This window comes from Falco punctatus (genome assembly GCF_963210335.1).
Source record: "Falco punctatus genome assembly, chromosome: 1".
In the NCBI taxonomy this organism is placed as follows: Eukaryota; Metazoa; Chordata; class Aves; order Falconiformes; family Falconidae; genus Falco; species Falco punctatus.
This window is the reverse complement of record NC_137580.1, coordinates 120,489-137,165: the sequence shown is the minus strand read 5'-3', so window position 1 is coordinate 137,165 and position 16,677 is coordinate 120,489. Positions and strand designations below refer to the sequence as shown.

Here is a 16,677-nt window from a genome sequence, read left to right as displayed (position 1 = left end):
ATAGGAGGACATGCTCTTCAGGTTAATGCCAGGAAGGTGCAAGGGGATTCTCAGCTGCTTGGAAAAATTCTGTGCCAATTTAGGCACTGCTCTCAATATTTACATGCTAAAATGTGTTTTATTTTAGCAATTTCAGTCCTGTGATTTAATTAAGGTGGTGATTATTATTAGTGTAAGCATTATTTGCAAAGTTCCAGCTGTCTGCCAAGTCTTGCTCTAGACACCAGCACACAGTCTCAGCCCACCCATAAGAATGCCCAAGCTACAGTGCTATTAAATCCTGAACGTAAAACATGGGACCTTGGAAATACACATTTCCAACACCATGATTTTTAGCACCTGAAGCTAAAGCTCATGTGAGCTTTTCTGTTGTGTGTTTTAAGTCAAATCTGCAAACTCACATTTTTGGCAGTGTCAAGAACTTAGTGCCTTTCAACATTCTTGGATTCAGGGAGATTTGTTCTAGATCTTACCATCTTGGATGCCATTTTCCAGAACACAGAGCTAGGATTGCTCTCACATTCACTTCGTTTTGGACAGGATTCATAGTTGATTCCTGAGAAGAAATAAATTTATAGAATAGCTAAGGTTAGAATAAATATCGTTGCAATGTTTACATGGCTTTGAGAGATGACTAACGATGGCAACAAGATCTGCCCCCTACCAAAGCAAGAAGGCTATACGAGGAAAGGGGTCTAAGAGGGAAACGAATTTGCATGTCTTCAAAGGTCTTCCAGTTTGCTCACACATGTTTTGGGGAGGCAGCTGCAGGCCCTGCATGCAAATAATTCTCAGAAAACTGATTTTCTCAAAAAAAAAAAATAATATTGAGAAACAGGTGGCTCTTGACAAATACTGTCCAATTGCATTGAAAAATTAAACTTCGCCCAACATTTTCAGTGATTCCAGCCCAGTTTAGAGGTTGCTAGCCTTAAGTACCAACCCAGGGGTCCTGTGGGCAGCAATTACCCCAGGATACCCACATAGTGCCCCTGACACTTTGACTGGCCTATGGCCAGGACCTTTTTGAATGGCATTCCTGTTTCGCAAGGGTTTGTACTACAAAGGTCACAGGAAGGCAGCGAGTAAGCTAGATAAAGAGAGCTAGATGTGACCATTAGACCAAGCAGCAACTTTGTGTTTTAATAAAAGCCAAAGCTGTGGTTTTTAAATTAACCCGAGAACTAAGTATTATGTTTGGTTTTCCATAACATGGGACAGAAACACAGTTAAGGTTTTAAACTAAATTACAAGAAAAGAACACGATAAAAGGATTGTGTTTAGGTTTAGATACACAAGAGGAAAGAATAGTCTAGAATTCCAGTGTTTATGTTTGTTTTGTAAAAAACCGGACTCATTACCTGGGGCAGAGGGGTCTCCACACCATGAAACCCTATCAGCCATATAACCCAACAAGGTGTCCTCCAAGGTAAGGAAATTTTGATTGGATTTTGTATAACGATGAGCGAGGTCACTTGTCTTGCTCCAAAACAGTGACTGTGAAATAAGGTACAATGTCTAATAAGTGATACTTATACTAGAGCTGCTCAGGAAATTTTCCTGGAGAAAAACAAAACCAAAAAATATCATGATAATGAAAGAGGTTTAGTTTTTATTGAAATGCTGCAAGTTCACCTTAGCGGGTCAGTTCTTACTCCTGCAGCCCATGCTCCCATTTCCAAAATCTTTTTGGGTGGTTACTTTTTTGTGGAAATGGATGCGTTCAGCCTATAAAGCATTTTGAAAGAAAGGTTTTGACTAGTTCTCATAGGATACATAACTAATTTGTTGTGTGCTTTGGAACTGCATGTGGAGGAACAGCTTTTTGGAAGCAGTGTCCCTTTAACAGCATGATGGGATGCTCCTTACAAAAAGCCACCTGCTCAGGGAACAGGGACATCTCCCTCACTTCACCAGGATGACCCTGGTACTGGTGTTTGAGGCAAGCCTCACACAGGGATAATCTGCAGTGACAGAGAATGAACAGGGTCACTGGGGTCCAAAGGTGATAACTGCAGGACTATTGTAGTAAGGGCAAAAGCAAAATATCACCCTAGTCGACCTACAGACCCTCACAGTCATTACAGACAAGATCCCATCGCTCGGAGCACTGCGCAGACATGCCATTGCACAACAATCCTACCTCAGCAGTCCACCATGCATCGTACTGTTACCTTGTTACAGGGTATAGGATGACTCGCTAACTCCATTAAAGGCTGATAATCTTCTGATGTAATATTACAGGGGTTCTTGTAAATGAACGCATGTTTTAATGATTCCCATATTTTTAGGCAATCCTTATCTCTGCTGAAAGATTAAAACATAGTTAATTAGTATTTATGAGTATTTATTGCTGTGACAGGATGTCCTTCTGTTACGGTTAAAAGCTTTAGAAGAGTTCTAACTGTGCTTAGGCACCAAAGTACATTATCCATTACAAAAGCAGAGTATCTCAAGCAAATTAAGTAAAAACGGAGGAATCATAGGATCATTTAGGTTGGTAAAGACCTTTGAGATCATCAAGTCCAACCATTAACCCAGAACCGCCAAGTCCACCACTAAACCGTGTCCCTAAGCACCACGTCTACATGTGTTTTGAACTCTTCCAGGGATGGTGCTTCCACAACTTCCCTGGGCAAATGAACAGTTTTAAAACATCTTTCTCTCTATCCTGTATTTTGAATTTCTGATTATTGCAATATCTGAATGTCCTCTATGGTTTTGTCCCTTGAAAAGAGCAGTGCTGATATCACATAACCAGAAGATCAGATTTCTTGATTATTCATACCAAATCATGTGAAGCAAATGTGGCAGGCTATAGGTTGTAATTTTAAAAGTATGGCTGAAGGATACTACCTTCTCAGGTACGGTGAGCCAAAACTATGCCCATGCATCTCCCTGTACAGAAATAATATCTATATTTTTATCTAAAACAAAAGCAGGTGTCTGGCTGTTTTGGACCTGATATGATTTTCACTTATGCACTCATTTGTAGTTACTGACTTTGCTGGAGCCACGGCTGATTTGCACACGTATAGCCAAGATCCAGATCAGGTGCTTGGTCGACAGTGGGTTTTTTCAGTCCCCTCCTGATCCTCCACCCAGTTACAGGTTCTGGCACTTTTGCTCTCACTGGCATGAGTCAGAGGAGCTCCACTAAATTTACATGGTGGGGAACTGCTTCTTGCCACAACACAACTCTGTCACCGCAGCCTGTGCTTGTTTCTTAAGACACTGCTTCATCAGCCTAGGAAATTAAAGCACCTCTCTGCTGACAGGAGGGCTCCTTTCGGACTACCAAGAGGAACTCTGTTGCACAGTGTGGGCAAGCAACTGTGTCTCTGTACTGATGTAGTGCCATGCTCCCTTCCTGAGGCTGCAGCATACAATACCATTTGGGATGGCTCAGGACATTTGCTTTCTTGTACTTGCGATAATGAATGAAAACTTTGTATTAAGATAATTTGCATTTATTGCCTGTCCAGTATGGGTTTTCAAGGCTGTGCCCCACGGGTGTACTTCCTTTCCTCTTCCTGCTCCCACAGTTTCAGGCCCCTGTGGAAAGCCAGCCTCTCTCCTTACAGCAGTGATAAAAAACTCTCTTCTCGATTTTAATGTAAATTTAAAATGTTGACTGCCTTATCCTGCTGTCTGCATGTCTGAATGGAGCTCTTCTGTCTTTGACTCATCTGCTCTTTCTTCACCATTTGCAATCATCTTCCAGAGTGTTCCCACTAAAAGCTGTTTGAAGAATGGACTTTGTCTTGTGTGAAGAAATTAGAGCCTTCAGAGCACTATAAAGCCAGCACTGATCAATTAGTACACGACAGACCCACAGCTGCAGGCTTTGTTACCAGCTGGCACATCCACGTGGGATGTGGAATCTGATCACTTCCAAATAGTCCTAAAGGGATTAAGAAAAGCAGTAGCAATTCATTGAAGATTTCGAAGCATTTTCAAGTTGATTGTCCCTACAGCTGCGTGATCTCATTCCTACTGCTGAACCTGATCGCAATTTCTACACGTTTAAGCATCAGGGGGGCAAACTGGAATGCTGAGCTCTCTGTGTGACGTGGGCTGCAGGACCCAGAACCACTGAGCTCCTGGCCGTTTCCTTGCTGTCTGCGCATGAGCTCCCCTCCTTTCCTTCCTCAGCCTTACGGAAAATAATCAGAAGACAAAGAGGAGGCCAGACTCACTCTGTGGCCAGAAGAAAGCGACAGCACCTGACAACACTGTGTACCAGAGGGAATGTGTCCACCAGACGCACCGCAGGGGCTTGGGCCAGTATCATGCCAGGAAGGACCAGGCAATCCACAACAACATGTCCCTGGCCTTCCTTCTTTTCTGCCTCTATTTATGTAGTAACAAATCTAACTTAGTATTGTATATGATATTAGTTATGGGGAGGTCATACCACCAAGGTGGTTACTACAGCAGGTTTCCATGCCCCGGATTCTTCCAGCCCTCTGCAAAGGCTCCGCGGTGGGTATGTCCTCAGCTCTCGCTCCCACGGCAGACAAGCATGTTACACTGCAGAGCTCTAGCTGGGCTGCAGATATGCCGCAGCCCGACCTGGCAGATTTCAAGCAAGCTTGGGTGCTGCTGCTGCAGCGTGCTGTCCGAGACACGGCCTGAGCCTGGGGCAGGGCACGGGCAGGTCAGCCCAGAGCGTGTCCGGCCGGCCGGGGCAGCCTGGCTGCACGCCCCATCAAACGCCTCACCGTGCAGTCTGGTACCGCTGTGTTAGGGACCACAGCTCTTGCTTATACCAACCAAATTTACCTCCAGGTAAGGAAAGACTAGTAAGAAAGATGATTTTTTACAGGACTGTTGCCTTTTATCTGGGAGCCTAAATGCACTTCCAGTTACAGTCACCGTAGAAATCAGAAGCCAAACTGCAGATGCTCTAGGGAGCACAGTCAGTGCGCTGTCATGTCAGGAAGTTTTCACATGCTTTACTTAGCAGAATTTAACTTGAGTGTATTAAATTTTCTCCTGGAGGAGCCTGTCCCTGGCTGCAAACTGTGTAATTAACCTGCAGAGACCATCCTTCTAGCTTTGGTATTTCATTTAGGAGTTGGGAAGCTGTAAATACCTCTCACTGCCACTTAGGATTACAACATGTCTGCACTGAATCAGCCAAAAGAGAGGGCTCTGGGTGATGGAGGGCAGAATAGGCAGCTGTCCCCTTTGCTTTGCACAGTCAACAGTATAATCAAGAGAATTTGTAGGGCTTGGCTATGAGCACTGGTACATCTCACAGACATTTATATGGCTCACACTTTCTCATCTGTCAAATGATTTGTGCTCCTGGCAGAAGCTTTTTTAAAATTTTTTTAAGCTACTCCTGAAATCTGTTATATGTAACAGTGTTAACAGCCACAGGTGACAGCTGGTTACCTGGTCATTTACTCTTTCATATTACAAAGTTTTTAAACTTGGTCTCAGAAGACAAAATATTTTTCAAGGAATCATAAGAAAAATCTGGGGGGTTTATTTCCAAAGCAGAAAGGTAAGCAATACACACAATACAAAGCAGTTCTGCTGCTGGACTCAAGTCATGGCCATAAAAAGCACAAAGCAGCAACCATCCAGGTGATTAACAATCCTCCCGGGACAGCTTGCTGAGTCACAAATTCAAAGCATCAGCTCTCTAGCATTTCAAGACACCAAGCTCAGTACTTGGTGATGTGCATGGCTGTCACTTGTGCCCAAGAGAAGAGTCTTTATATCCATGGTCCTGGCAAAGCTGAGCAAAACTACAAATGTCACAGAAGTGGTATGGCTTAGACTTCAAATGGGGGAAGGTCATCTACAGCTGCTAATCGGCGTGGTACTTTTAATTGTATAAACTAAAATGATAAGGCATGAAGATGGGCTTTTATAGAAATCAGGTAATTTCAGCATTGTTTTAGAAATCAAAATACAGATCTTCAATGTAAAAAAATACATGCAAGAGCTTAACAATATTTCATTTTTGCTGTCCTCACCTATCAACGTGGATTAAAATAATTCATTGACATGCCATTGGAAAGCTATTTCTCTGATATGAAATACAGGTTTTGCCTCATATCTCAAAGAGATTGCCAGTCATGTAGAACTGTGATTTTGATTGATATATGGAAAAATAAGTCGTGAAAAGTCTTTTGGACTTGTTAAAGCCAGCTCCAGGGAGACATGCCACTCTTTCCAGCCTCACTGTTGAGGTAGACACTTTTCACCTCTCCCTTTTTCCAGCACTGCAAGAAAACATTTGTCTGGTATGCAGCGTTTAATTCACGCTGAGCAGAGGTAAAGGCAGAGACCTGCTGTAGCTCTGGGCCTCCTGAAAACAACACGAGAAGTTCGCTGGCATGTGGTGTGCTAAAAATTCCAGCAAGAAGTTTCAGGTTGAAACAAGCACATCTGCCCCGCCAAAAAATGCCTGAGAAACAAACTGTCCTCCCAACTTCTCATTGGGAAGTTCTCAGTCACAGAATGGGCTCATTTTGTTTTCTTTCTTGGTGTACAAAAGAAAGGAAGCATGCAAAAGAGATCACCGGTCTACCAGTCACATTTATCTAATCCAGATACAGAAATCCATGGTGAATGCGTTACATACCACACTGCTGGGAGGCTCATTTGATCTCCTTCTCTGGTTTTCGTTTGTATGTTTTGGGTTGCATATTAATTCTGCATCATATTTGCAAATATCATATATTTGTGCATAACAGATTTCTTTCTTTGAGGTTAACTTTGTTTATGCTTAAATATTTAAGGCCTTTTATTCTACTGCAGAATCTGAAATATTTAATCCAAATTCAGTGACATGTAACATAAACACACTCTAATGTTATGTTTAATTTTTTTAAAACTTTTTTTTTTTATGAACAGAGTTTGGGAAATGCTGGCACGTGTGAAATAATAACTAGCGTACTTAGAAGGAACACTGTGAAACCTGCTGTAAACTCAAGAACTGAACTTACAACCCTTTCTCCTGAATGTGAGGACTGCAGACCTTGCCTCATGACCTTCTGGAGACAGACACTATATCCTGTACTCTGTAGAGTGTTGAAGAAGGGCTGGGATACAAATAACCATTAAAACCACATCTCCTTATTAAATCCAAATGTTATACATACTGCAAAGCATATCCTGCCTTTGTCCTTACATTTGGGTAGAAGTTGCATTTTCCAATGAATTTGAGTATTTCTACCCATTTACCTTTTATATGAATATCACACTAATTTATCAGACAGAAGCTGGGGCCAAGAATAGTTCCATTAGCAGCTATCCTAGCAGCCAAACTTTAATGTGCTTATTAGAAAAACGGACAGCTCCTGCATCATTATCTCTTGCATATCAGTACGCTGGTCTGGCTAACCTTGAAAGAGTATCCTTTCACTTAAGGGAATGGGATGGCATTGAACTATCTGGAAAATCACTATTAATATAGATCTCCTTTTTCTTTACTTTGTAATTTTCTTTAACCGGACATGACAGAGCAAATTCATCCCCAATTGAAATCTATTTAATTGTTATAATATCATGAATAAGTTTCATCCCTGCAGATTTCAGTTACACCATGAACAATGTCTTGCTTTCAGTTACTTGGGCTGTGTTGCTTGTACTTTTATACTCAAAGATTTGAGAGAGACGCTTCAAGTATGGGACCCATTTTAAATTTGTAAGAAATTACTTCTGGGCTTTGTTCTGGAGAACTCAGTCAACCCTGCCCGTATTGTTCAAATCGCTGAGGCACAGATACTTTCCTGGTGAGACGTGGTCTCCCCTGCACCCAGTAGTGGCTTTTCCAAGGTCTCAAGTTTTCTTTCTGAAGCACGCAATGTCTTCAGGCCACACTGAGATTTTAATTGTGGTTCTGTGGTGAGGCTCTGAAGTTAGAGCTGGAAACAGTCCCCCGAGTCCTTTACGTAACTGGCCTTTGCAGGCACCAAACCTCACCAGCAGCTGCAATTTGTGTAAGAAAACCCTTCTCATTTGCTACCACTGTTAGCCAAGACTGTAATGCAGATATGCAAATAAGCTCTCGGAAATTTGTTTTTTTAAAAAAATCAGTGAGAAGTTTGTGGTTATTATGAAGCTCCTTAAAGGCTTAAGGTCAATTCACACTCTGCTGGGAGCCTAAGGTATCGTCTTCACCTGTGAAAGCCCAGGCATTTCAGAAGGAGAATGCATATTGAAGGATCTAAATGGTGTAGCAGTATTTCTGCATCTAACAGACCCATCTCTGCCTGTGTTTTAGTTTATCTGCCTCCTTTAGGTGAACTGTGATGGCTGTAGACAGTGCTGCAATTTACACATCCATATTCAATTTGTTTTTTCATGTAAACTTGTGAGTGGCTATGTCTTTATGTTGTCAAAAATGATGCGATGAACAACAACCTTTATGCCTGTGTTAAGGGGAAGCCCTCTGTAACCCAGAATCCTTTTGCTACCTTTTTTGCCCTAAATATTTCTGGGTTTTCTTCCGCTGTCCCTTCCCTTCTCCCAGCCTGCTGCTGCTTTGGAGTAGCTTTTTGGAGCGGCTGCCAAGCCCAGCCCAGGCGGCTGTGGTTGCACTTCTCTGCAGCCAGCTCGAGCAGCAGGTGTGAGGAGCTGGATGCCGGGAGAACACTGCCAGCAGGAGGGAGAGGGGGCTTCGCAGGAGCCCCAGCTGAGGGCAGCCCCAAAGGTGTGCGGTTCTTCATGCCAGCTGATGGCCAGACCCATCTCCAGACCACCTGTCAGAAGATGGGTACGTGCATGCAACAGATCAGCTCCGTGCCTATTCTTCCAGCACCTAAAATCTCCCATCAGGTATCTTTGTGCTAAAAATCAGACAGATATGATTTAAGAGAGGTCAGCCAACACGCTGTCATCGCTGAGGATTTGATGAGATAACTGTCTGCTGTTGTTAGCATTAGGATAATAGAGAGGGGGGAAATTACCAAGGGAAAGGAGGAAGGAAAAAAATCACGGAAGACCTGTCGATCTCAATGTTTCCAATGAGCACCAGCCTCTCACTACCCACTTAGTTTAATTATTGTAAAGTGTCTGCCACCATAACATTTATGACTAACTTTTTTTCAATATGAGAACGACATACTCTATTTTCTTGGCAGCTTGATTTTTTAAGTATTGCTCTCTGTTAATTAAATAGTTCAAAAGCCAGTAAAGAAAATGTTGGAGGAACTGACTGGGGATACAAAGATCCAAAACTCTGCCTCAGAGAAAGATGACTTGTGGAAAAGTTGCCTGCAGGCAGGGCGATTAAATTCCCCACAGCAGAGGTGGGGAGTCTGGAGGTCTGGAAAAAGAAGTACAAGGTGAGATTTCCACTGCGTGCACCTCAGGGCTGTGTACATTCATTTACAAGTAACGACCTGGAACGATCGATAGCTCCTCATTACATCGGTCCTTCACCTTTGGCAACAATGAGAAGGTTTTAATGGCAGGTGTACTTGTGGCTTTGGTTTATAGTTCCTAGAGTGTTTCATGTGTGTTGTGTGCTCCAGGACAACAGTAAGCCTTACCACCCTTCCTGGGAAAAGTTGAGCCAAGAGGTGGCAGCTCTAAACCAGTGAAGAGTTCATCTACATAAGCAGATTTTTTTGCTGGCTAGATTTCAGCTTTCCTGGGTCAAAACCCAAGCTGCTAAAGCAGATGGTGTTTTTAGTGATGCTCTGTAAGTGGGACACAGTCTCTAGAAGGGCAGAAGCTTCACCTGGACTGCATTTTGACAGAGGGTCATAGCTGCTTTACAGTTTAAGCTTCCAAGTGAGGGCCATGTCATCAACAGATAGAAGGGGAACAAATTTAAGCTGGAATCTTGCCGCTTGATTAGAAAGTGTATTTTTAGTATTGCTTTCTTTTTAATATGAAACTTGGAAAAACACTTCTATAAGAAAGATCTAAATTAAAGTATGTTATAGCAGGGAAGCACTCAACAGCTTAATGCAGCTGCAGACTATTCCCCCCCCCCAAAAAAAAAAAATAATTGCAGTACATTAGGTTTTTTTATAGAACTGAAACTGCTGGGATGTGGCATAAATGCAGTAAGGAGAAGTCCCTGCTTCAAGGGTGGCATGTGTCAGCAAGACAAGGACAAGGGAACAGATCAGATATTTAGTACAACTGTGAGTGAGCTACTTGCTAATACCTGATTTGGGTGACATCTCCTGGGAAGACAGCCCGTATCTTCAGCATCTGTTTTTACCCTTGGACTCTTAAGGGAGATTTTCATTTGACCCTAGAGAGAAAAAGGATCTATTCCTCCTGCCCCTACAGAGAAGCAAAATTATATTTCCCCACAGTGCTCTGAAGCGTTAAAATTTCTCAAGTTTTAACCATACCTTAGCAATGACAGCTGAACAGTATCACCTCTAAGCACAGCTGTTTTCACTGACATCTCTACAGATATTACAGGAGAACTGAAGCAGGGAGAGGTGGGGAGGAAAAGGATTTCCCCTTTCAGCAACAACATGCTCTTTGACTGGCCTATCCAAACATCTAATAATTTCAATTCTAAAACAGTGCTATAATTTAGACAGCCCCAGCCATTGCTCTGTATAGCCAATTCTATAAAATCAATGAACAAGAGAGAAGGCAAAGAACAGGCACTGACTGTATATGACTAAATAGCTTCATAAAGTTGCAGTAGAAAAGTTGGACAGTATTTCATCAACAAATATTTCTGATTAATGTATAGAAGGCCAGTACCGACAGAATGATATTCTCTTTGGTATCTTGGATTAAAACCAAAGGAAACTTTCACTGCAAGCAGATTTATTATATGATGTGGGGTAAGTGTGATGCAGTATGTGTAGGCTAACCTAAATGTGAAAAATTATTTGAAATCCTACAGAATCTTGCAGTAAGAGCCATTAAATATCTAAACACTTAAATAAATGTAAGAAGTTTGAATATATGAGACATACATAGTCATTTAATATCAATTTTCATATGATTATAACTCAATATAGATGACAGAGGAGCTGACGTATGGCTGCCAAAACAAGAGATAAGTTCAGGTCTCAACAGCATCTCTGTACCTCAGAAGTACATTGATGTTGGCCATGGAGAAAAGACAATGCAACTTTTGACATCTTCCCCTTAAATCTGCAGGAAACTCTCAGGCTTGGGTTGCTCTTGTCAGTGGAGTTACAGCCTGGGAGGGTAAATTTTAGGCGCAGAACTGAGTATGAGCTTTGCCCAGAATTGGATGGCCTTTCACAGCCTAGCATTGATGTTTATACTCAAGAAAAGCAGAAACAAATGTTGGCGGTTAATTATCTCAAGAACAAATAAATGATAGCTACTCACTGCCACATGAACTTGCCTCTTGCTGAAGAGAAAATAAATTCTTTCTAATAAACCTCCTCTCCAAAAAGATTACAATGACACCCAAACAGAACCCTATCTTACAGCCAAGAATAGTTAAGAAACTAGCCCTGTATAGCATGAGGGCTCATTTGAAGGACCAACTATAGAACCAGTGGCCCCACCTCTAAATCTTAAAGTGCTAATAACTGTCCATTTGTGCCTACTAAATGTTATACTCCAGCTTCCCATTAAAGCTCAGTACAGCATATTTTGATGGAAGTGTATCTTTAAGTAAGACTCAAGCAATTCTTAATGTTTATAATGTTTATATCTTAGTTACCAAGAAATTACAAGAACGGTCAAAGTCACTCACATACAAGTCAGGGGAAAACAACTGTAAAAGAAGACCTTGTTATAAGTATTGAAGGACAGAATACATGAAAAACAGCTATGCATGCTTCATGTAACAAAGGCTAACACAGAAAAGGTATTAAAGTCATCATATTGGCATATGAAATAGGGAGAAGAATATTAAGAACATGCACTGAAGCATTGTAACAAATGTTCTAACTTGGGCGTTCTAATAAGCAGTGTGTTATTATGATGATACAGTGCCCACCTTAATACTGAGAGACAAACTGAAAGTAGCAACAGATATCAACTCCATTGCCATTACAGAGGAGCCAAAATGTTGCTGCATCACTGTCCTAGTTAGCCAGCCGACCTCTTGCAGTCTAAAAGCATTTTCTAAGAAACAGGAGGATAGAAAAGTACCTCTGGAGACTGTCTAGTCCAATCCCTGGCTCAAGCAGGTTGCTCGGGGCCATGTCCAGTCTGGGTTTGAATATCTCCAAGGATGGAGCCTCCACAAACTCTCCAGACAACCTGTTCTCCTCTTGGACCACCCTCACAGTAAGAAAAGGATTTTTTGTCTGATGTTTAAATGGAATTTTAATTATTTTTTTTTATTTAAGTATGAACAGAAGTATTTTAATTAGTGCCCATTGCCTCTTGTCCTGCAACTGCATACTGTGGGAAACCTCGGCTGGTCCGAGGGATCGGAATATGAGCTTAGCCTTGAACAGATACCCGTGTATCCATGAAGAGTCTGAGAAGTCCCGAGAAGAGCTGAGCTAACAAGATAAAGGAACTGACAGCTGCGCAAGTAAAAGAAGTGTATTAAAGATGTGTCGAAGAAAAGATCATCCAATCATGAACTGGTGGTCTCTAATTAAACCAATCATGTATAGACACATGTTCTTAAGAAAAATACAAAAAGGCTTGTAAGAAAAATAAACAGGGCCTTTCATCGCCAGGTTTTTCCACTGTCAGACTCAGTAGGATTGCTGGGCCTGGAGAGTCACGTACGTTACCAAAGTGGCTCCCTCTCTGCATACTTGGTGCTCTCTCACTGACAGAGGTTGGACAAAAAATAAGCTGGTTTGATTTCAGCCATTTCCAAATAGCAGGTCCGTGCAAGCTTGGCTTAGCTTGGGTGAATGGGAGACTGAGAAGTGACTGCAGATCCGAGGGGGATACTTACTGCATGGGAATGAAAAATCTCTTGGGCTGCAAATTTAAGATGAGTTTATTTCTAGACTGAAAAAAAAAGCATTGTTTATGCTTTGGGGATCAGTGACTATGACCTTTTAGAATATGTCTTCTCTCCTCCTTTCCCAGGGCACAAGGTGCCGATCCGTGCCTGACCTCAGCCTGCCGACCTAGCCACGGCGGAGGAAAATGAAATCCGTTAACTCCGTCAACAAGTTCCGTGCTACACCTGTTACTGCCGGTTTTCCCCCCGCAGGCCTCACGGCACAAAGTCATCGCAAACAACATCCCCCAGCCACGGTGAGTTACCAGGTGGCCACAGCTGCTCTCGACCAGCCCTGACCTCCCAAATGACCCGGCCTTGCCCCGGCACAGGCTGGTGCTGGTGGGTGCCCCGCTCTGCGCACCCCTCACGCCTCCCTCCTCCGATTATATCTGCGATAAATTCCTGCAAGCTCAAATTTGCGTTGCATGAGACCCGGAGTATGAGAAGGGCGAGTTTCCGATAGCCACGAGGGAGGCCGCACCACTGGGAAAGCGGAGACGGAGTCATCTGAGGTCAAATCCTTCCCTCAGCCTTTGGCCCTTACTCAGACAAAACTACCGCGCGTACCAACAGCCACGGTCGATGAGTGTGGGACTTCGGCAAGGCTAGTGAAAGCAGAACTTGCAGCTTTTGTTAATGTTGAAAAAAATCTCGGGCCGCTGAGCTGTGACAAGCTGTGGCTCTAGCTCCGCCCCCTGGCAGCTGCCAGTATCTTCAGGGAAGTCCAACTGAAACACTGCTCTTCAATGTCAGCATCTGGGTGTGCAACCCCGTGTGCGAGGAACAAACCCCTAAAACCTGCTGCTAGACCACCCACATTTTCTCCTAAAAAATGGGGCTAATATTGAAAATACCCTGTTTAAGCATTTGGTATTCCCTGCCTCCTCGCGAACTGTGGCACGGTGACAGTTCTGTGCAGGAAGATGAACCGAGGAAACTGTGGGTGTGCAAGTCAGGCAGCCAGCAGCAGAGACAAAATTGAGGATTACATTGCACACAGGTACTTCGACAATTTTTTTTCCTCAGGTGCTGCATACAGTACCTGAGAACTGCCCTTTAGCAAGCAAGTTCAATACCGCGCCTGGATGTTTTGATGACTGAGGGGGATAAGCACATCGACAGGGTGATACCTGATTGCATGAAGCAATTCTTCAAAACGCGACTGCAGACAGCAGCAGCCTTTCCAGTGGCCTCACTGAGCTTGGGTTCAGCCCACAGACCATGTCGCAACAAAGAAGAGCATGACCAGAGTGTACTGACTGTGTACGGTGTCTGGGGCTCCAGGAAAATGAGGAAGAGTGCAAGCAGGTATCCTCTAGGATTAAAGCAGCCATTATGGTGGAGGTGTGTACGTTAGCACATCCCTGGCCTTCTCACATGATTTATAGCATGCAGTTGCAAAAGCAGAGCTAAAGGGGGGCTGTAGACTTGTGGCCTTTGTTAAATCCATCCATGATATCCAGAAACATTATGAAGTCCGTATTCATATGTCAACAGTCCCCCTTTTTTCTAAAATCTGCCAGCTATTCCAATTTGAACTATGGCACTCCAAAATGTAGTAGTCACACTCACTAACTACTGCAGTGAATAGATTGCTATTTTTAAAAATATAAAATAAAGTATCACCAAAGATGGAACTTAGTGGCTCTGATATAAAAAGGTAAACATATGAGGAAATGCCCATGAGTTTACTAAAAGGAGAGTTTTTTAAACAAATGTGCACGTTGGTGTAAGATTAAAAGGGCAAGAACAGATTGTGGGCAAATTTATGAGGAAATGAGAAGATGTCTAACCAAGGCACCGAGGTTCCCATGGTGGGATCGGTGGCAACAGAAGTCCTGACTCAATATAGACCACAGCTTGCTCAGCTCATAAACCTGCCCAAGTTTCTGCAGTTCCTTGTTCCTACTCCTTTACTTTGATTGAGTGCATCAAAGATCTCACGCAACACAAGATCCAAGGCCTACATTAACGATGAAAGAGCATGGGATGAAAGATACGGGGTGCTCTGATGTGTCCTAAAGGCAAGCATTTTGTTATCGCAAAGTGCCAGCAACAGAAGTGGTTGCGTACATGACAAACTGCACCGAGGTCAGCTGGATCAGAAATGAGGAATCTCGTGTTGGATTCCCAGGAAAGCACCTCTGTTTAATCCTTTGTTCAGGAACCTCCTGAACATTTCAGGTGTGTGTAAATGAGTGTATTTTTCCTTTCTTCAGTGTTCTACGTCTTGGATAGATTTGTCTTTTAAATAAAATAAACCAAAAAGCGTCCCACTATACAGAAGTCATTTAACCTGAAAGAAAGTGAGCTCACAGCCATGAAACTGTTAAACATTGTTGGATTATGAATAGCACAAAATGTTATGCCTTGTAAAAACAACCTTCCTAGAAAATTTCTGATCATGAGTTTGTGATTTTTTAAAAAGTGTCTTGGAAATAATTGCTTAAATAAATTATTCCCAGTGCTATTTGTGGTTCGGATTCAGCCTGTTGTTATGAATCAAAATGTAGGTGACTTTGAAAACGTGTTCACACAAAACTGGTTTTCACATCTTCAGCACCCCAATTTGAACGAAACAAGCATAAGTACTAAAGGTTATTAGGCTTCAAAATAATTTCAGATTTAAATACGAAGTGTATTTAATAAAGAAGCTTCTTTAATAAATTTGTATGTGTCTTTAGAAATATGTACATGATTTTGCAAAACCTTCAGGAGCTTTTTAATTTTATTTGAAAAAGAATCCCCCTTCCCTCACTAAACCCACGTAGGTGTTTAATGTAAAGCATGACCTTAAGTCTCTGCATGCTTGGGCCATGATTTTCAATGTGACAGTTTCCCTTCAGATGCTGCAAATCAGCTTTTAAATATGGCACCAGACATCCAGGTCCAAGAGGAGTCCAAACGCAAGCAAACTATGTACAGCTTTGTTCTCATCAGCAAAATGTTATGAAAACGAGAGGTGGCAATTGCCTTTTGTAAGACAAAGACCAGGATGGTTCTGTCACCTGGCCAAGGTGTGGGGCAGCCCCACAGCTCTCAGCCCAGGGTGGTGGAAATGGCTGTCAGAGGCTTACTGCGGACACAACATCGGGTGACTGGAGCCACAGAAGTGATGGATGTGTCCCTGCTGAGAGACCCTGGCTGCTCTGGATCCTGTCCTGAGGGTCTGTGTGTCCCCAACACCTGCAGGGGGCGGGGCTGGGGCACTCCTTATTTCATACTCTGCCTTTCCCTGTGGTGAAGTGGATCAGAAAATCAGTTCTCAGCCTTAACAGACGTGGGCTCAGGGGATCCTCTTCTGCAGCAGAGGAGAGGTGGGCTGCTCGGGGTGTCACACCACCTGCTGCCATGGGCTGAGCAGGGACCAGCACTGGGTGAAGGCTTTGCCTGGGACTGCTGTGCTGGCAGTTACCCATCTGTACTGCTCCGTGCGAGCTGTCTGTGTGCTCATCGCAAAGTCTTACCCACATGCTAAAAACACCTGTCTTGGCTAACCCTGAGATATTTCTCAATGCTTTTCTAACACCTTTGTCCACCCTTTAAATCTGTGCTGAACCTTCTTTTCCTCCCTGCTGTGTGGGTTTGGTTACATGAATGCGGGATTTTTGGCAGATCAGCTTTATAGCAAATTGCTTTACCTCCACGTACTCAAACCTGTTAGAATGCAGCTTTTATTTCAGCTAGCTTTAAGGAAGCTTCAAAACCTGTTGATGATTACGTTTTGACCTAGGATTATTGTTCATTACACTGGCTCTGCAGGTAGTTTCCTT

At 42.9% G+C, this 16,677-nt stretch overlaps 1 protein-coding gene across 2 annotated transcripts in view; it reads right to left on the bottom strand.

Annotated features, from left to right (window-relative positions):
• The window catches only part of LOC308070811 (ADP-ribosyl cyclase/cyclic ADP-ribose hydrolase 1-like), a 32,253-nt gene that overhangs the window by 15,149 nt on the left and 427 nt on the right, over positions 1-16,677 (bottom strand). Inside the window, exons 2-4 of one of the 2 annotated variants that reach the window (XM_080405375.1) lie at positions 2,175-2,307; positions 1,362-1,497; positions 474-556 (exon numbers count right to left, since the gene is read on the bottom strand). In XM_080405375.1, the coding sequence (XP_080261501.1) occupies positions 474-556; positions 1,362-1,497; positions 2,175-2,307 (352 nt within the window). The remainder of the gene's footprint in view (positions 1-473; positions 557-1,361; positions 1,498-2,174; positions 2,308-16,677) is intronic. The other variant, XM_080405376.1, reaches the window with a different exon arrangement.